The sequence below is a fragment of the Ostrinia furnacalis genome, unplaced genomic scaffold (genome assembly GCF_004193835.3).
Source record: "Ostrinia furnacalis isolate ACB-3 unplaced genomic scaffold, ASM419383v2 OfSCF7182, whole genome shotgun sequence".
Taxonomy (NCBI): Eukaryota; Metazoa; Arthropoda; class Insecta; order Lepidoptera; family Crambidae; genus Ostrinia; species Ostrinia furnacalis.
In genome coordinates this window covers 473,718-494,081 of record NW_021137421.1, presented here as the reverse complement: position 1 = coordinate 494,081, position 20,364 = coordinate 473,718, and the positions used below count along the sequence as shown (strand labels likewise).

At 38.3% G+C, this 20,364-nt stretch overlaps 3 protein-coding genes across 3 annotated transcripts in view; 2 read left to right on the top strand and 1 right to left on the bottom strand.

Annotated features, from left to right (window-relative positions):
- Positions 1-3,297: 3,297 nt before the first annotated feature.
- On the bottom strand, positions 3,298-7,541 carry LOC114363666 (protein lethal(2)essential for life-like). The gene is made up of 3 exons (XM_028319464.1): positions 7,462-7,541; positions 5,397-5,624; positions 3,298-3,933 (listed from the first exon to the last, which is right to left on the bottom strand). Exons 2-3 carry the CDS (start codon positions 5,622-5,624, stop codon positions 3,592-3,594), a joined length of 570 nt encoding a protein of 189 aa, XP_028175265.1. The 5' UTR covers positions 7,462-7,541; the 3' UTR covers positions 3,298-3,591.
- A 2,629-nt stretch (positions 7,542-10,170) lies between these two features.
- LOC114363633 (GPI ethanolamine phosphate transferase 2-like) lies at positions 10,171-20,075 on the top strand. Its single transcript, XM_028319417.1, has 10 exons — positions 10,171-10,719; positions 11,136-11,322; positions 11,807-11,872; positions 13,693-13,902; positions 14,370-14,573; positions 15,133-15,266; positions 17,927-18,123; positions 18,804-18,994; positions 19,432-19,769; positions 19,988-20,075. The coding sequence occupies exons 1-10, from the start codon at positions 10,562-10,564 to the stop codon at positions 20,073-20,075; spliced, it is 1,773 nt and encodes a 590-aa protein (XP_028175218.1). The 5' UTR covers positions 10,171-10,561.
- The window catches only part of LOC114363667 (GPI ethanolamine phosphate transferase 2-like), a 32,425-nt gene continuing 31,836 nt past the window's right edge, over positions 19,776-20,364 (top strand). Inside the window, exon 1 of the mRNA XM_028319465.1 lies at positions 19,776-20,298. Coding sequence (XP_028175266.1) covers positions 20,141-20,298 — 158 coding nt within the window. The 5' untranslated portion in view covers positions 19,776-20,140. The remainder of the gene's footprint in view (positions 20,299-20,364) is intronic.

Below are 20,364 nucleotides of genomic sequence, written 5' to 3'. Positions count from 1 at the left end.
GCGAAGTATTCGGGACTTCTGACAACATTTAAGAGTTAAATCAGCTGTTGCTATTTCTTTTTTTTTAACAATACTAAATACAAACCGCTGTATGCCCTAACTCGGGGCACGCGCCCAGTAATCGCTCCGGGCTGATTGATGATCCCTCCCCCCGGGACCCGTTTAGACCCGGGTGATCCATGGCCGCCAGATCTATTACCCAGCCGCATTACCGCGTTCATTGCTGAACTTTATTTTAATTTACTTATTGTTGAGTTGGCGCTGCAAAAGCGTCTAATCGTGGAGAAGTTTAATTTTTATTTTCTTACCACTCTGCTTTTAGTCAGGAGATTGACTAAGATCAAAATTGTTCTTTCTGCTTATTGACATATAGTAGGTAGTAAAATTAAATATTAATATTGTATTAGTTCCCATTTCCCAATTTTTTTACTTTACAGATTTTTTAGATCGTTTCTATTGTCCTGAAAACATGTGCAAGTAATAGGTAATAGCAAGTACTTATTATTATTCTGTGGTAATAGTAAAAAGTTAGTAGTAGGGTTAGTTAATAGATGGTGCAAATCTAGTTGATCTTAATCGATAGGTAGAGTCATGTCATAATACAACTAGCCAAATAAATGGTTATTCCACATTATTCCAAATAAATCTTGTACAGCAAGTATCATCATCAACAGCCCTTTACAGTCCACTGCTGGACTATGAGCCTCCTCCACTGTAGTGGAGGGTTTTGCCATAATCCCCACGCTTGGCAGCAAGTATATTTTTCATTAATATTGTTTGTATAATAAATTAAATTGAACAGTTACTTTTAGTCTTACACCACGAAAACCCCCATAATAAGAGTATCAGTAAAGAAACGACATAAAAACGCTAACTACCCTTCGACGTCACCACCCTCCGCCAAATGATAAATTAACAATACTATTGAGTTAAGCACTTGTTGGGAAATTAAATTAAAGAGCTTTGTTGGCTAAGACCCTAGGATGATTTGCTACGTTGAATATACAATGGTTGTCAGCGCAGACATTTTTACATGTGTCGCAGGCCACAATTATTTAAGTGGAATAAACTTACGAGGGCAGGACACATAGTATGCAGAACTGACGGCCGATGGGGCAGCAAGGTTCTGGAATGGAGGCCGCGTACCGGAAAACGCAGTGTGGGACGTCCACCCACAAGGTGGACCGACGATAAAGGTAGCAGGAAGACGCTGGATGCAGGCCGTTACCAATTGGGGGAGGCCTATGTTCAGCAGTGGACGTCCTGTGGCTGAAATGTTGATGATGATGAAACTTACTCCTCTCGTGGGACATTTATATCTACGTATTTATTTATTTTATTTGGTGCACAAAATAGGGATACAACCATAACATACAGAGCGTTTAAAGCAGGTTATACAGTATTTATAAGTAAACTTGCGTTACTTACTACCATTCTCGTGGGACATGTAACTTATTAAAAATGTCTTTTTTTGACAAAACTTGTACCTAATTTTTCAATAATAGAAGTAGAGTAATAGAACTTAAGTACTCATATGATTGAAACTAAACTAAAAAAACTTCATAGCGCAGCTTCATCCTTCTGAGCAATGAATGCTCAGAAGGACATCATTTAGCTGATAGAGACACGAAGCTTAAAAGTTAATTCAAACTCAAGATACGGATCTATGATTGGTTGCATCTTTCATGTCAATGTTTTTTGAAAAATCAGTCAATTTTGAGCGTAGTGTATCATTTCCTAATGTCATAAAATTGAAAGCGCATTCTATAACTACATTATACAGTATTAATTTACTTTTCTTCTTTTTCAGACGTCCCCTTAACATTAACTAGCGTAGAAATTATATTCGTTATTTGTAGTTCGACTTGCTTATTGCATTCTGTGGCATTTCAAGTTTGCTAACATTAATGTGCGCTCGCGGTTTGCGCATGCGTTTAAGTATTTCCCAGTAATGTCCTGTCCCGTATAGGTGTGAATGAATGGTGCATAATGCGCAAAGCCACATAGGGCTTGAAAGCCTTATTCATACCTATTTTGTATGGACTTATGATGGGGAAAAGAAAAGAAATCACTTAATAATTCAGTCCAAAACTAGTTATTAACATTCAATCAATAATGAGAATGTGTTTCAGACAATTTAAAATTTAATTTAGTTTCGAGATCGTAATCGTTTCGCTAGGCCCTAAGTTTTCATAAAATCAATGATTTACCTATAAGTTATTATTGTCTACGGCTCTTAAGTTTACAAACATCCAGTGAAATGCACTGCAAAATTACATTTCAAATTGCTACTTTTTATTAAGCGTAAAGGATAGTGCCAGGGTCTGGACCAAGTGCTGCCCAGAATCAACCCATAGTGCTTTTTGTTCCTCAGGCCAATACAAACGTGTAAACCGAAGCGCACTGAAATCTATCCCTGGAGTTAAGAGAAAAAAAGAGTTTTGTTTTGAATTATTTACATACAAAATATCATCGATGTATACGTACTACGCATAAGATTTCGTGATTTTGGCATTAAATAACACTCGCTATGTTAAACTTAACCATACTGCATCCGTACACCTTACTTTAGTGCGACTTAGACATTCTTTATAAACGATCTAACGCTGTTGCAATAGTTTGGTTAGTTGACAGAAATCATTATTTTCAAAATGAAGCAAGAAGTTTTAGTTCTCTATCCTTGCGAAAAATCATTTATTGGTGTGTTACAATCGATAATTGAAGTTATTGTAAGCTAAAACTTCTTGTTGAATTTTGGAAATAATTAATTTCGGTCAACTAACTAAACTACTGAAACAGCGCTTGATCGCTTATAAATAATGTCGAAGTCCTACTAAAGTAAGGTGTACGGATGCAGTACGGTTAAGTTCAACATAGCGAGTGTTATTTAATGCCAAAATCGCGAAATCTTATGCGTAGTAGGTATACATCGATGATATTTTGTATGTAAATAATTCAAAACAAAACTCTTTTTTTCTCTTAACTCCAGGGATAGATTCCAGTGCGCTCCGGTTTACAAATTAGTATTGGCCTGAGGAATAAAAATATGCACTATAGTTTCATTCTGGGCAGCACTTGGTCCAACTTCCATACATGGATTGGCACTGTCCTTTCTTTGCATTCCCATTTATTGTGAGAATTTTCATACACATTCCTTCCTACAACATGGCAAAATGTTAAAAAACAACACTTTAAAGTCTAAGGAGCTTTCCGATTCAAAGCTTTTTTAAGAGCTTTCCAAATACGCATTTATTTACATTGCGAATCGCGTTTAACAAAATAAAACCACCAAAATGATTTTACCTTACTTTATTTAACATTAAAATAACGGTACATCTTTTGCATTCCTCTTTTTAAACCTAATTCGTTCATTTCGAATCGATTCCTCGTCGTTGGCCAACGGCGGGCTTAAAAATAAATGCTATTCATGATTCGATCGTAATATCGATAGTATATGGTCATGGGGTGACAAAACTGAAAGACTTATCTCAACATCAGGACATGGAAATCTTACAAAGCCTACGCAACTAAATCAGTCCATTCCAATTCACACAAAAGTCAAGATAAGTGGTAAAATTAAGGTTTTTAAATTTAGGGGGAAGTGACAATAGGGACGGTCTGCTCCCTTGGATGTTCCTGGACAGGCTCAGGTTGCTTCGCGGGTCCAGTTTTTGTGATGGGGACAATCCTTTCGCCAGCCATGGGAGGGGTCTTCTTGGGTGCTGAGATTGTCAGCACTCCGTCAGAAGACAGAGAGCTGATGACGTCCATCACGTCGTACCCTGAAGGTAAGATGTACCGGCGGGTGAATTGGCGAGAGATGAAGCCGTGCTCATCCTGTTTCTCCTCGTGCTTGCCTTCCACGATGATGGAGTTGTTGGAGGCTTTCACCGTGATCTCCTCAGGGGTGAACTGCTGGACGTCAAGGATGACCTGGAATGGGGAGACGAGTTCGGTTATTTTTTGGATAAATGTGAAATTTTTTCAGTTGTGTATAGAACTTATCCTACTAGTAATATTAAAAAGGTGAAATTTGTGTGGATGTTTGTTACTCTTTCACGCAAAAACTGCTGATTTTGTTGAAACTTTACAGTATTATTATTTGTAACCCAGATTAACATATAGGCTATAATTTATGCCAATCTGTGGCACTAAATTTAACGCGGGTGAAGCCGCGGGCAAAAGCTAGTAAATGCCTAGAAGTGAGAGTCAGTAAAGCAATCGATCTCTTAATACTCGTATTCTATGACTTACACAAGAGGTTGATACCTACTAGAAATACAATACCCAGAGTAAAGTCGTTTTTTAGATTCTAAGTATAACTATTGAATGTCAGAGGTGCATTCTTAAAAAAATGACTTTTATTTATTATTCTTGTTGTCAAGTGCTAAACTTGATTTTAATTTACATTTTAACTTTGGTATTATTGTGTAAGTACCTGCCTATCTATAGCTTCTTCTTGTTAAAGAAGCATTCAGCTTTAGATATGCGAAAACGTGTTAATGGTTACATTAGAAGTTTATTTTATTGTTTGTCTAAGTATAAGATTCTTTAAACTGCATGTTTTCAAAATTATTAGGTAAGTACTTGATGTACTGGACTCAGAAATCTGATTGAATATACGAGTAGGTATTATGTACAAAGAAAGAGTGAAAAGATCTGTATCTACTGCTACATTATGCACTTTTTGGAATTTCTTATATAAATCATTCATTCCATTCAAATAGAGAGTCAACTATTTTAGACAAATAAAACGACCAAAACTTTATGAAAGACCTAAAGAGGATTAAATAAAGATGTAGACCCATTGACTTGCCCCATCAATTGGGATTGTATTCCCCATCCATTGAGTTGCAATGTAGATATCTTTACGAATTGTATAGTAGTCCTCGTTTTATGCAATACTNCAGTCGTTTTTTTAGATTCTAAATCTAACTATTTACTCGTAATGTTAGATGTGCATTCTTAAAAAATGACTTTTAATGTTATTTGTTGTCAAGTGCTAAACTTCATTTTAATTTAAACTTTGGTCTGCTAACTGTTTTTGGTTTTAATTTTACTGAATCGTTTGTCTATGTAATTTTCATTGTCATTAAAATGTAGAGTATACTGCTTCAATTCATTTCAGACAAGATCATTCAAAATTTCAGGATATAGAGATCTTTTAGAATCGGAATTTAGTCATCACAAGTGTTCTGAGAGACTTGAGTCCTGCAGTCCTATAGACTCGCGAGATAAGTAAGTCTTAGTCAAGCAAAATAGCTCGAGTCTCGAATTTAAGACCAAAGAACTCAACTTTTACAACACTAAACATCACAATTTATCTTAAAACAACATCATAGAACAAATAAATGCACCTCCTAACAAACTACAAAGAAGTGATAGTATTTCAATACCTCAAACTTATCCTTGGTAAGGTTGATGGTCGACGCAGACTCCTGCCTGGTCAGGTTGGTCCTCCACGGCCTGAAGTAGGAGTTCCTGAACAGGGAACTGGTGGGCACCGACAGGGAGGACAGCAGGTCGTCCCTGCGGAGGCCCATGCCGAAGTGCTGGTCCAGGAGGCGCGAGGGACGCTCCCACTCGTCCCACCAGTCACGGAACATTAGGGGGACTATCGACATCTGGAAGTTGGAAAAATAGGGCAATGAGTATCAAGTAACATAGTCCGTGCTAGTAATGCCAGTAGTAGTGGCAAAATGGCAGTCGCATAAATAGTATAAAGCCGACTAACATTCGACGAATAATCTTGTTTATTTAGTGATGAGAGTAAAACAGTGAATGAATTATTATGAGATCAATGCTCTATAGAAAATTGGTAATCTCATATTTAAATCGACGACACTGAATAGTGTGAGTAAATCTATGATTTGCAAAGGGAATAAACTATGCAGAGATCAATGGTTTTTATGTAAGGTAGAGACTGTTTCATTCAGAAGATCATAATAAAATCGTGTTAGGTTCACTTCACTATAGAGTTCTCTTAGAAAGCTGGATATTACGTAGGTATTCAGTCGTATGCTAAATGAACTCTAAACAAACAAACTACAGTGTAGCAAAAATAGATTAGATCGTCAACATTGTCCACATTTAGCTGCAAATGAGATAAACAGCGCATTTTCAATGCGAAGATATTTCGGGAACGGGAAAGCTGTAACTCCAGTAGTAGGCGTTCCTACACAGTGCTATACTTCCAATCCAAATTGGGACTCCACATTGTGATTGAAATCTACTAAAATTTACTACCTACTTGATTGATTGTTATAGTCAAAGGCAATTTGGTAGCATATTTTCAATAGGTTCGTTAACGAAATTGTTTACTGGATACCTAAGTCAATATTTTTTATTACTTTTATGAATGAATAAAAAAAATAGGTACGAGCGCGTTGATACATACTAGTTGCAATATGACAAGATCATCTACACTAATCTACACTAATATTATAAAGAGGAAAACTTTGTTTGTTTGGTTGTAATGAATAGGCTCAAAAACTACTGGACCGTTTTTAAAAATTCTTTCACCATTTGAAAGCTACATTATCCACGAGTAACATAGGCTAAATTTTATTTTGGAAAAAAATAGGGTTCCGTAAAATATGTAGACAATGTAGGCCACGCGCGCGAAGCCGCGGGCGGAAAGCTAGTTCTAAATAAATACCATCTGAGATACGTATTGACTTATAAGTTCCCGTAGTTCATACTCAGAGGGTACTAAAGCCAGCCGACAAATTAGGACATAATAGACTAGAAGTAAAACTAGCTGAATAAAAACAGCGTTTCTCGAAGAGCTGTATGAAAACGTAGCGCCCCGTAGCGCTGCATCGCTGGACCATCAGATTTATCGTCCCATATAGCTAGATCCGAAATATTGCTCGGATTGTTCTGGAACGAAACCATCAGTGATTCACCTGGACGGTTTTAGCTGTGATGCAACTACGAACTGAATTTCTCACGCTATGATCAAGCAACTCCAATATGAGATGAACCGAGTTATTTTTGGACGATCTGTTTATTTACACAACGCCTTGAAAGTGTGTTTATTTATAGGATTATTGGAATTGCAGATATTCGATTCTGCAAGTGAATGGAGGGTTTTAAATAACTACGATAAAGATGAAAGTAGAGTCGATTTCTTCCAATTTAAAGTTGCACAGAAAACATTTATGTGATGAAAAACATGCAAACATGTTTGTTTTGATCAAAACTGATAACAATCTTACTGTTTTTATGAAAGTTATGGTAAAATAGAAGTATCTTCTTAACTGTTATTAGAGTAAGAACGTAAATGAGGTAAATGTGAAGCGAAGTAAACAAACAATTGGCAAATAGATGAATGATTCTCAAAAGCCAAACCGCGAAAATTTCTTCGTTTATTTTAAACTCCTTTAAGTAATAGTTTACTAAACTAACCTAACGAAAACCAATTCCAATTTAACGATAAGCAAATTACGGTTAATTTACCTTTGCGGTTGTATTCGTTGCAGGCGCGCGCACTGCGAGTGACTGCTGTTCGTACTGGCGCTCCTGAATCCCGAGACTGTTTTAAATAGAACAGCTCCCACTCGCGCTGACTCATCAGCACACCTTGAACTTGCCTGTTGGTGTGGTGGCCACTACTCATCGCTGTGTTAAAGACAATTAGAGACTGTCTTGACTATAAGTTTGGACATCCGTTGCTCTTTGCCCATCAATCTAGTATCGGGCAATTAAGAAATTACTTAGGGCATCACCTCTTAGGGGGTACAAAAAAAGAGCATGAAAAAATATTTGGTAGCCCATAAATTTATTTTACACGAATTTAAGACCCTTAAAAGTCGATCGCATTTCAACATGATAAATTATGTGAATCCATAGGCATACAAATGTGGATTTCTTAGGGCATCTTAATCCGGCACTACTCCCTGCCCCAGCTCGTCCAGCCACAATCCAGTAAAGATAATATCATAATAATATCAACCAGGGATCAAATCACAGGTCTACTAAATTACATAAAATATTATTCACTATGCTACTTAGTACGGAACTAGAGAAACAGGTCATTTTGTATGTAAATCTCTGATAAGAATGGAAGTCATCATAATTATTTAGGTGGAAGTTTGTTTTTGCAAATGTGTAGGTCCCTAAAGAAGAAAGGAACTTATCCCATTTTCAGCAAAATTTGTGGACACATTAACAATGATAAAGCCGGCAAAACAAACTGATGATTATTTTGGCTGATCATTTTAAAATCGTGGGTGTGTTCGAGAACAATTACTCGTATCATCACCAAGAGTAAAATTGTTTCAATAGACTCATCAACATCATGCTGGGGGTGGAGAAATTTTTCAAATTCCATTAACATTGCGATGGATGTAGACTATCATTATTATAGGTAAAATGTGCACCCAAGTAGGTAGAGGTGTGGCTTAGAATTAACCAATAAATTAATTAAATTAAAAAAAATAAAAATTCTTTATTGACAAAAAGTTTTATACAATACTAATAGCGGAGGCTTACAATAATAAGAAAATAGAGTGGAAATTATTTAATTGGTCTTAGTTGTATTTGGTTAATTATTGATTAAAATTTATGTAATTTTTTCCTCCACTCAGGTATTTTGTGCTATTTACTAGCTATGCACTTCTTTGGTATGTTACCTTATAATTTTAGCTCTTTTTTTTACAAAATATTTTTGCATGTCCGTTTCAAACTGCATTAAAGTTTTCATAGGTACTCCTATAAAAATATTGTTAAGCATTTTCTATAAGTAAAATATGCAAAATATTTGTAACTAGCTTTCCGCCCGCGGCTTCGCGCGCGTGGACCCCTGAACTCTATTTTTTTTTTTTCAAAATAAAATTTTGCCTATGTTACTCGTGGATAATGTAGCTTTCGCATGGTGAAAGAATTTTTAAAAACGGTCCAGTAGTTTTTGAGCCTATTCATTACAACCAAACAAACAAACAAAGTTTTCCTCTTTATAATATTAGTGTAGATATCCACAATATCGTCAATCGTTCTACACTCATCAAGTGCGTTCATTCATGTACCACGCAAGTGTGACGTGTTAATTTATTACGTAACAAAGAATTCGTATCTCCCGACACTCGACCTACACGTTAGGTATTTAATGCATAGTAGTGGCCAAAACTAAATTCTATAAGTATTTGTAATACCGCAAAATGAATATGATGAACACATGATGAACATTGTATGATTATGTGCAGCCTAGTGTGCAGCGTTACCAACGTTTCGTCAGCAGAGATGTCTGGTGAAGTTTGTTCCTACCTTCTATCCTAAGTTATTTTGTTTCAACTTTCTTTGGCGCCATAGCTTGGCGATAAAAGACTCTTTGATACAGGTGGGCGGCAAAAAAGAATGTATAGTACCCTATTAGCCGCTAATGCAATCACAAGCGGAGCGCTTGGAACAGTAGGACATAATATATTTTGTTTTGAAAATAAAGAAAGCATTTTGTATATGTATTTTTATTGATTGGATATTTTGTCTTCCATAGAAAACCGTGGTGTTGAAAAGGTTTAAATTATTTGTGACCAAAATGAAAAGGTAACTAAACGCAAAAGTCATGTACTAACTAAACGCAAAACTTTGACATTTTTGACATTGATTGATGACGTCATGCAATTTGCAAAACGCAAATGTCAAATCCAGTGTTGCCAGAAGGTTACTTTTGTAACCTTTTAGGTTACTTTTGAACTGCTGTGGTTACTTTTAGGTTACACTAATGAAAAGGTTACTTTTAGGTGATTTTTCAGAAATTGTAGAATTAACTTTACAGGTTATTCAGTAAAAAATATTAATAGTAACAATTTAAAAATTATGTCATAAAGTGCATTTAAAATTGAATTTGATTTATTATTTGTTAAAAAAAATGAGTTTTAGCGAATGTTTTTCGATAATAAAACGCAAATCCATGAAACGTTTTTATACGACTGGTCACTTTTCGAATTTAGATGATCAATTGTATTCATTTTCCTAACCTNCGGTCACTTTTCGGTCTTCATGGAATGGTCAAAATTTCGAATTTAGGTAAACATGAACCATCCATGAACAACCTTACACAATCGCTCCGCACCCCCCCGTATGAAGGTTACTTTTTATTCAAAAAGGTTACTTTTTTTTATATTTCTGGTAATTTCTGACTAGACCCGACTGGCAACACTGGTCAAATCTCATTCGGCAATGGTGCATGGTTGGTGTTTGTTTAGTTTTATATTTCTATTTCCCGAAATGTATAATTCTGTATTGCTGTGTAATTCTCACCTTTCTTGTGATTAACAATTTTAGATATTACATGGCAGTGTAAGAATTTTGTAAGTTCTATTCTACGCACCGAGTGATCGAGTAAGACATTATCGATCGAGTGTTTGCTAAAATAACCGGCGATTATCATCAAATAATCATTCAGACTGCTGCTTGAAATCCTTGAATTGGCGTTGCACAATGTGGTATCGACCGGAGGGAAGACTGGCTACTTGCTAGAGGCTATTAAATAGGCGTTCTTCAATCGAACGCAGTCCTATCGTATTTTTTCTAAGCTAGAAAAACTCCGAGGACAAACATGTTGGGGTGGCACAAACATAGATGGATCGCCTTATGCCTACTTTTTTTGTCTCTGGGATCACATCTACTATTCCTGTATGGATTTTTCCCGCTAAAATACCACTCAGGAAAACTGGCCCATATGGATGATTTGCCCAACTTCATTCATGAAGTCAGGTTAGTAAAAAGGTTTTAATTAACTTATAAAATAAAAAATATACTATCTGACCTTATTAATAAATGCATCTTATTGATGAAAATCTCAATCATTTGTAATTCTAAACACCTTTGTATAATAATACAGAGTAATAAAAGTACAAATTTTGAAATAATTTTTATTTCTTATAGATATAGCATATAATTATTTGCCTTTAGACAACATAAAACACTTGGCAGTTTATTGAGTGTTATCAATCATACTCAAGTCAAATTATGTAGCGAATAAATTTTATATCAGGCAATTAATTAATTTTTATTGTTATAATTTCACGGATGTACGACTTGATTTCCTAATAGAGTTTTATAACTTGTATAATGCTGTTGAGTAATTTGTGAGTGTATAATTTGATAAATTGGCCTTTTACGTTTTATAGTATTGACGGTCAAGAAGTTTACAACCCCGGTGAGCATACTGTGGTGCTGATGGTGATAGACAGCCTTCGTTATGACTTCGTGACAGAGGAATACATGCCGTATACCGCACAACTCTTGAAGAACAAGTCTGCTTGCATTTATGTGTCTATCGCTGAACCACCTACGGTCACTATGCCACGGATTAAGGTAAATGATACAGTTTTTAGCATGCAAGGAACTTGAGATTTCTTTCTTTTTTAAACCAGATAAAGTTAATGACAAAACCCCCATTGAAAACTATGAGATTGGTTTGGAAGGTGCTGGCTTTAAAATGAGACACTGCTTTGGAAATTTAAGGATTTTTCACACATAAATACTTTTTCCATTCTTTACTATAGGTACATACATGCAAAGTCTAATAGTGATTAATGTTTATGTGCAATAGAAGTAACTGTGAATCTGTTTTTGCAATCTACTGCCTTTTGTTAGATTTCGCATTCATTAATCAGGCAATATTACTTTTTAATAGTAACTTTAACATTTTTTTATCAATACATATTAAAGCACTCAATAGACAGCTTTTTTCTGTTTTCAATTACAGTACCAAAGAAATTTAGATATTCACTTATGATACTCCATTCCAATAAAATTAATATGATTCAAACACTTACAATATCCTTGTTGTGTACAGTCACCGGAGAGGAAAATCCTAAGGGCACAGTGGAGACGCACCATAAACTTCTGGCGGAAAATATTCGCAAGTGTCACTTTTTGTATTTTTACACTTACGCTTGTACTTGGTAATGGGCTAAAGAAAAAACCAATTGGGTAGTTGACACTACTAACAAATAATTCCAAAATACAATATTAAAATGACATGAATGATTGAGTACTGAGTCTTTAAAAGTTAAAGTATGATTTTTAGTACTTTTTAGCCTTGGCAAAAAAGTGACTTAGCTTTTAAAAAATTGACAATAGACTGGTGGTGGTGTCAAGTACCCAGTTATTATTAATGTTGTGTTTAAAATGTATGGATGATGGCACATCAGGGTAAACGCTGTATTAGTTATCACTTCTTTTTTATGTAATTGAAATAAAAGATATTTTTGGACAACATTGTATAGTCTGATGTGCTGTTGACATGTTCATTCATATTTTAGTTTTTTCTTTGGTATTGTGCTTGAAAATATCTATGTATAATGTGTGTTTTGCTTGCGCATTTTAATAAAATAATCTGTCTTATTTGTTATAATAATGACTGATGGAAATTGAGAAATAAACGCGCCAATGTTCAAAAGAAGAGGCCCATGACGTCAAGGCGTGCTAAAAAGTGTAGCATTTTGTGACGTCACGCGAAAGTTCAACGCATCATAACTTCGTATTACTTATTTGATTGACAAATATTTTTTGATAATGTAATTGACGGTCCAAAAGTTTTTCTAGGAAACTAGCCTAATCTGAGCCTAGCAGAGTTACTATGCGGATAGTTATCGGTGACTTGTTAACCAACATTTATAGCTAGAGATTAGATTACTGATTTCAATGATACTGGCTAGATTGTGTAGCAGAATTGCTACTTATGTCAGTGGGTCTATTCCCCATGACGATAACAATAATATTGGGTATAGCTCTCTCTTTTATTCGCGTCGGCAAATTAGAATATCTGAGTGAGAGGATAGAACCGAAGATATCGATATTGATTTGCGAAATAAGACTTTATAGTAACGTGGGAGGGAAGAGGGTGCACGCATGCGTAAACATTGCACATTAGGTATGCGCTTCGGTAGAGCGCAATAATACTGAGGAAACGGATTGTAACCGCCTCGCATACTACATAATAATAAACAATGTTGTTGATTTTGAGCATTTAACTTATTGTTGTAATCGGCGTTACGACTATTAATTTAATTGAGTTTAGGGTTTATTTAACAAGCTGTTTTATGTAGTTCACTCATGTATTACGCGATTTGTTGTCTTACTTAGATGGAAGTTAAATAAATCTACTAGTGTTTTATTTGCCACGCTTAATAAAATTAATACTCATAACTGAAAAAACTATCGCCATATCGCCAAAATGCATGCATGCTTGCTGCCGTTCTAATCATTAAATTGCCAGCTTGTGTATTGTTTTATAGTTGTGTAATTAATTTCTGAATTAACACAATTGAAAATGTGAATTTTAATGGTTTCTCTGGGATATTTGTTGCTTAACTAATGAAATTACTTTGGTTTATTTGGTAGATTTTTACCCCCTTTTTCATAAAACCATTTTAGTTATTTATTATTTTCAAATGTTAATTCACTATGGTCATTATAGGACATTTCTTAGCCCAAAGGTTTACTAGCAGAGAATTCCTTACGCCTTCACTACCACACCAATCTATGTGGCATTAAAAAATAAATACCTGCTTGGTTACTGAAAATTCAGGCTTCTAGTTTTATCCACAACTATTTTATAGGGGATCGAAAATTAGTTGAACTGTTTCGAGAAAAACTACGGCCGTTTTTGCTTGACTTGGCAATTGCATTGCCGTGCCCCAGATAGATGTATTTCTACAACTGTCAATTGTCCTTCAGGCCATGATGACAGGCAGCGTTTCAACGTTCGCTGACGTGGCTCTCAACTTCGGAGCGCCCGCGGTCCGTGGGGACAGCGTGTTGCGAGTCGCTGCCTCTAGGGGCCGCCGTTCCATCATGTACGGCGATGACACGTGGTTGAGGCTGTTCCCTGGCCTGTGGTCGGAGTCTGACGGGACCACTTCGTTCTACGTCACGGATTATACTGAAGTAAGATTTGTTATGTCGTCATCATTTCAGATGTTACTGCTACGTAAGGCTTAGCTGACGATGCTAGAGGTTTATGTTACGTTGCTACGTGCTCACACCGAACGACGTGACAGTGACAGAAACATTTTGTCACCTCCATACATCTCCATGGACTTGGTGTGAGTGACGAAAGAGTTACGGCGACAAAAGTCACTTGTGCGCGCGCTCCCTTAGTGGCGTCTTAGGAGAAAGCACCTCCTCATCTTAAAATATTCTAACTATAATACTGTATGCATATAATATGTATGATCACTTTACATAATATCACCTAGCCGTGCCCCTCAAAATTTCTGTCAAGTCCACTGTTTTATTGGAAAAGTCCAGGCATCATATCAGCCAAGAATTAGCCATAATTTGGTGCAATAAAGCCCTAATTATTTATCACTTTTGAGCTACTACTTCAAATAGCACTTCTTCCAATATTTCAGGTGGACAACAACGTCACCAGGCACTTAGACAAGGTTCTCACCCCAGACGAGAAGAACAAGCCAACGTTCGACTTCTTGGTCCTCCACTACCTAGGTCTAGACCACATTGGTCACCTGCAAGGAGCCCGTAGCCCGCAGATAAAGCCCAAACTGCTGGAAATGGATGAGGTGGTGAAGAAAATTTTTACTGCTATGGAGAAATGGGTGAGTGAAACTTGAATGTGTTTGTCCCGCGTGGATATGATAGGAAAGTTCATTGCAATAAACCACTAATAATTTAATGTTTAGTGCGCTCCGGTTTACACATTAGTATTGGCATGAGGAACAAAATGCACTATGGGTTGATTCTGGGCAGCTCTTGGTCCAGACCCTGGCACTATCCTTTACAGTTAATTGATTGGAAACTAATAACACTTTGCTAATTGTGCTTTGCAAAGGGTAGTGAACATTAATCAGTTGACATACTTTTAGACACAGATTTTTTGTGTACTATGACCATAATTTGAAAAATTAATTCGGTTTTCAGGGCTCAGGCAAGTGTGTTTTTTAAGAAGCTGGTATCTTAGAAGATACTAGAGTAGACGTACGACGACGAAAGTTAAGACTAGAGTCTTAGGGTTGATTTTTCAATCGTCAGATATCTTTTAACTGAAGAATAAACTTGGCTATTGAAAAATCAGGCCTTAGAATTATTAGTTACATATTGGTGTTGCAATATTATTGATTGACGGTGTCAAATATCTAACTTATTATGTTTTTCCAGGATCGCCACGGAGTCTTGTTCATATGTGGTGACCATGGTATGAGAGATGCAGGCGGCCACGGCGGCGCCTCGCCCGCTGAAGTACTAGTGCCGCTGGTTGTAGCCAAGAGTGCCGACTTCCAGTGCCCGCACGCGTGAGTAGACTTTATTAGTATAGGCATTAGGTCGAGAATAGACCACGCATGCGCGAGGTACTAGTGCCGCGGGTTGTAGCCAAGAGCGCAGACTTCCAGTGCCCGCACGCGTTAGTAAACCTTATTAGTATGGGCATTAGGTTGAGAATAGACCACGCATACGCGAGGTACTGCTGTCTCTTGTAGTAGTCAAGAGCGCAGACTTCCAGTGCCCGCACGCGTGAGTAGACCTTATTTGTATAGGCATTAGGTTGAAATTAGACCACGCATGCGCGAGGTTCTGGTGCCGCGGGTTGTAGCCAAGAGCGCAGACTTCCAGTGCCAGCACGCGTGAGTGATGTTGGACTTTATTAGTATAGGCATTAGGTTGAGGTAGTATAGGCCATAGAGTACCATAGATAAAATCCAGGCTAGGTTAGGTCCAAGTCCCACGGTGGCACAAGTGGACCTGGCGAGATACGAGGCAAAACCTGTACCTGCTACACGCGGACTACCGCGACTACGCTTATAACTTTAGAGATCGCGCTGATTCCGAATAGTGTCACAACTTTCTTGTCTTTTTCTCTCTCGTTACTGGCTAGTCTCCTATTGCTATTTAGGACAACTGTGTCCAAAACACTAGTGGGGTCTATGCCCATAGTCACCCATGGAAAACACAATCCTTTCTTTGGAGGAAGTGTTCTATTACTTCATTTGTAGGATTCACTAGTTAACAGAGCCACTCCTTTTCTCTCAGGTTGGGTCCAGGTCCCCAGGTCCAACATAGTCCCACAGTACGACAGTCCCGGGTCCCGCGCTACTGCCGCGCGCGGGACACCCGTCAACACCTGTACCTTCTGCACACGGTGGCAGCTCATAACTTTAGAGATCACGTTCATTGCATAGTGTCGCATCTTTCCTTGTCTTTTTCTCCCTCCATCTCTCGTTATTGGCAGGTTCCATATTGCTGACATACTTCAAGCATAGCACCTGTAAGGTCCGTGCTGATTCCGAATAGGATCGCTTCTTTTTTTCTTAATTTTCTCCCTCCCTCATTCTTGCACTGGCTGGTCTTCATTGCTGTAGGTATTCCAGGATTTTCAAGTAGAGTGCCTGTGATTGAATATGGTTCATCTCTTGCTGTCTATAGCCCATAAAAACGGTTATATTCTTTTGAGACTCGCTCTTATTATCTTAATTTTCTTTCTTAGGCTGGGCCCAGGCCCTACCGTAGCTCAAGTAGACCTGGCGCCCACCATCGCTTGGCTTCTCAACGCGCCGGTGCCGGGTGACAGCGCAGGCCGAGTTTTGCCAGCACTTTTACCGCGGGACACCCGACAACATTTGTACCTACTGCACACGGTGGCAATGCATACCTTTAGAGACACGATGATTTCAAATAATGTTGCATCTTTCTTTGTCATTTTCTCTCTCCATCTCTCTCGTTACAGGCCGGTTTTATATTGCTGACATACTTCAAGCATAACACCTGTAAGGTCTGTGCTGATTCCGAATAGGATCGCTTCTTTTTTTCTTAATTTTCTCCCTCCCTCATTCTTGCACTGGCCGGTCTTCATTGCTGTAGGTATTCCAGGATTTTCAAATAGAGTGCCTGTGATTGAATAAGGTTCATCTCTTGCTGTCTATAGCCCATAAAAAACGGTAATATTTTTTGAGACTCGCTCTTATTATCTTCATTTTCTTTCTTAGGCTGGGCCCAGGACCTACCGTAGCTCAAGTAGACCTGGCGCCCACCATTGCTTGGCTTCTCAACGCGCCGGTGCCGGGAGACAGCGCAGGCCGAGTTTTGCCAGCACTTTTACCGCGGGACACCCGTCAACATTTGTACCTACTTCATACGGTGGCCGGTCATACCTTTAGAGATCGCGATGATTTCGAATAATTTCGCATCTTTTTTTGTCTTTTTCTCTCCCCATCTCTCTCGTTACAGGCAGGATCCATGTTGATGATGAATAGTATCGCACCTTTGTTGCTAACATGTTCTTCCTTACTCGTATTGGCTTGTGTCCCATTCCTGATATATTCCGCGTAGAGCGCCACCTCCCGTGAAGTTATCTGTTGCGGTCTATAGAAAAGACGGTCCTATCTTTGGAGAATGCTTCTTATTACATTATTTAAAGTATCTAGTAGCTCACACAACCACCTTATTCCTCCTACAGACTGGGTCCGGGCCCTACCGTAGCTCAAGTGGACCTGGCGCCCACCATCGCTTGGCTTCTCAACGCGCCGGTGCCGGGCGACAGCGCAGGCCGAGTTTTGCCAGCACTTTTACCGCGGGACACCCGTCAACATTTGTACCTACTTCATACGGTGGCCGCTCATACATTTAGAGATCGCGATGATTTCGAATAATGTCGCATCTTTCTTTGTCTTTTTCTCTCTCCATCTCTCTCGTTACAGGCTGGTTTTATATTGCTGACATACTTCAAGCATAGCACCTGTAAGGTCCGTGCTGATTCCGAATAGGATCGCTCCTTTCTTTCTGTAATTTTCTCTCTCCCTCATTCTTGCACTGGCCGGTCTTCATTGCTGTAGGTATTCCAGGATTTTTAAGTAGAGTGCCTGTGATTGAATAAGGTTCATCTCTTGCTGTCTATAGCCCATAAAAAACGGTAATATTTTTTGAGACTCGCTCTTATTATCTTCATTTTCTTTCTTAGGCTGGGCCCAGGCCCTACCGTAGCTCAAGTGGACCTGGCGCCGACCATCGCTTGGCTTCTAAACGCTCCGGTGCCGGGAGACAGCGCAGGCCGAGTTTTGCCAGCACTTTTACCGCGGGACACCCGTCAACATTTGTACCTACTTCATACGGTGGCCGCTCATAACGCGAAGCAACCCGACTTGCCTAAGGATACAGGTAAATACCACAGTACCACAGAATAATAATATGTACTACATAAAGAAAGTTTTCTTCGTGAAGGTATTTAAGAAAAGTCTACTGAATTTCGTCGACAATAGGGTGTAATTTAGCTTCTCTTAGAGACGAGCACCCTTTCGTTTACTTACATACGTCAGTGATCGGTACTGTGCCGTTGCGATAGAGCTAAGCTACAATAATGAGGGCTATCGTTTTTATAATTAACAGTTGGCACCTCTGGCGATTGACAGGACCTTACTCTACAGTGGCGCCATCTTGATGAGTGCAAATGCGATAGTCCTCCTCACTTTAGCGCTCACCAGATGGTGCCACTGTCTTCGCTACTAGCAAGTGACAGGACCTTACTCTACAGGGGCGCTAACTGGTGAGCGCTAAAACGATAGCCCTCATTAATGTAGCTTGCCCACTGCCCACATAATGATGTGATTGTTATTCTAACAGCAGGTCATTTAAAGGGCACTCAAACTGAATTTACATCCTTTAGTAAACCACAGCTTAAAAAAATGTCTAATATTATGGCCCTAAAACAGTTAGTTTTAAGCTGTAAAATTCCACTGTAGTACATAGCTAACAAATAAATAAAAAACAACAGAGTTCGCAGTAAAGTTAAGCATCATCAAGGTATCAACGTTTTAAATTTTTAATTTTTTTCTTCGTAGAATTCTACAGGCAATTCCAGCGTGCCGAGAAACAGTTTGCTCAATTCTTGGCTACCGGCCAGCAAAGCGCTGCCAAGATCGCCAAGGAGTTCTACGACGAGTCCTTGGCAGAGATGGCCAAGCACCTCACTGAGACCACCGTGGAGTTCGACTTGTTCGCGCTAGGTGTAGCCTGCTTACTTCTATATGTGGTAAGTAATTTTCGTCAATTCATTCAAATAACGGGTTTCTCAATCAAACTTTTGTTTAATGTGTAAGGTTCAATATTGAAACAGAAACATATAAACCATTTTTGAAAGATCAACATCCTTTCCTATCAGTATTTTATTACATCTTAGTCAACATATCAGCTTTATAATATTTTAAACTTTTATGTTGCATTTTCTATAAAAATCCCGTAACAGTGATAATTTATAGCATATCAGCTTATACATTATCGTTAATTACAAATAGCAGCTGTTACAAATACCTGTTGGCATCATATGCACTACTTTGCATCAAAAATGTGTGTCTGATTTGCTGTCGACATTCTTTATTACCATACAGTTGTTACATTGATGCCTACTATTGCCTGTACTCTTCTTAAATTAGAAAACTTAGAAACCTTATTACATTTCTTTCTACACAGATCTCAGCGACTCTGCTCGGCGTCTCCCTCTACTCTCTCCAGCCAGCTGAGCCCAAGATCAGCGGTATCTACTGCTACAAGCCTTCCAAAATCGGCGTGGCCCTCGCATTCTTGGTCCTGGCAGCAATGAGCCTATTCATGCTCACCGCGTCTTGCTTCATCTCAGAGACCAAGAGCCGGATATGCTCCTTCGAGCCCTGGTGGACCGTCGCCTTCGTCCTCATAGGCCTGGTCTTCGCACTAGTATACGTCATCGCCAAATCCACTATAGAATACACTACCGATGCGTCAGTACTGAAAGAACTCAATGTCATTGACTACCTTCTGATCGGCGGATCGTGCATGGTTGGTGTTTGTTTAGTTTTATATTTCTATTTCCCGAAATGTATAATTCTGTATTGCTGTGTAATTCTCACCTTTCTTGTGATTAACAATTTTAGATATTACATGGCAGTGTAAGAAATTTGTAAGTTCTACGCACCGAGTGACCGAGTTGGACATTATCGATCGAGTGTTTGCTAAAATAACCGGCGATTATCATCAAATAATCATTCAGACTGCTGCTTGAAATCCTTGAATTGGCGTTGCACAATGTGGTATCGACCGGAGGGAAGACTGGCTACTTGCTAGAGGCTATTAAATAGGCGTTCTTCAATCGAACGCAGTCCTATCGTATTTTTTCTAAGCTAGAAAAACTCCGAGGACAATCATGTTGGGGTGGCACAAACATAGATGGATCGCCTTATGCCTACTTTTTTTGGCTCTGGGATCACATCTGCTATTCCTGTATGGATTTTTCCCGCTAAAATACCATTCAGGAAAGCTGGCCCATATGGACGATTTGCCCAACTTCATTCATGAAGTCAGGTCAGTAAAAATATTTCAATTAACTTATACTATCTGACTGATTAAGCATTATAATAATGAAAATTT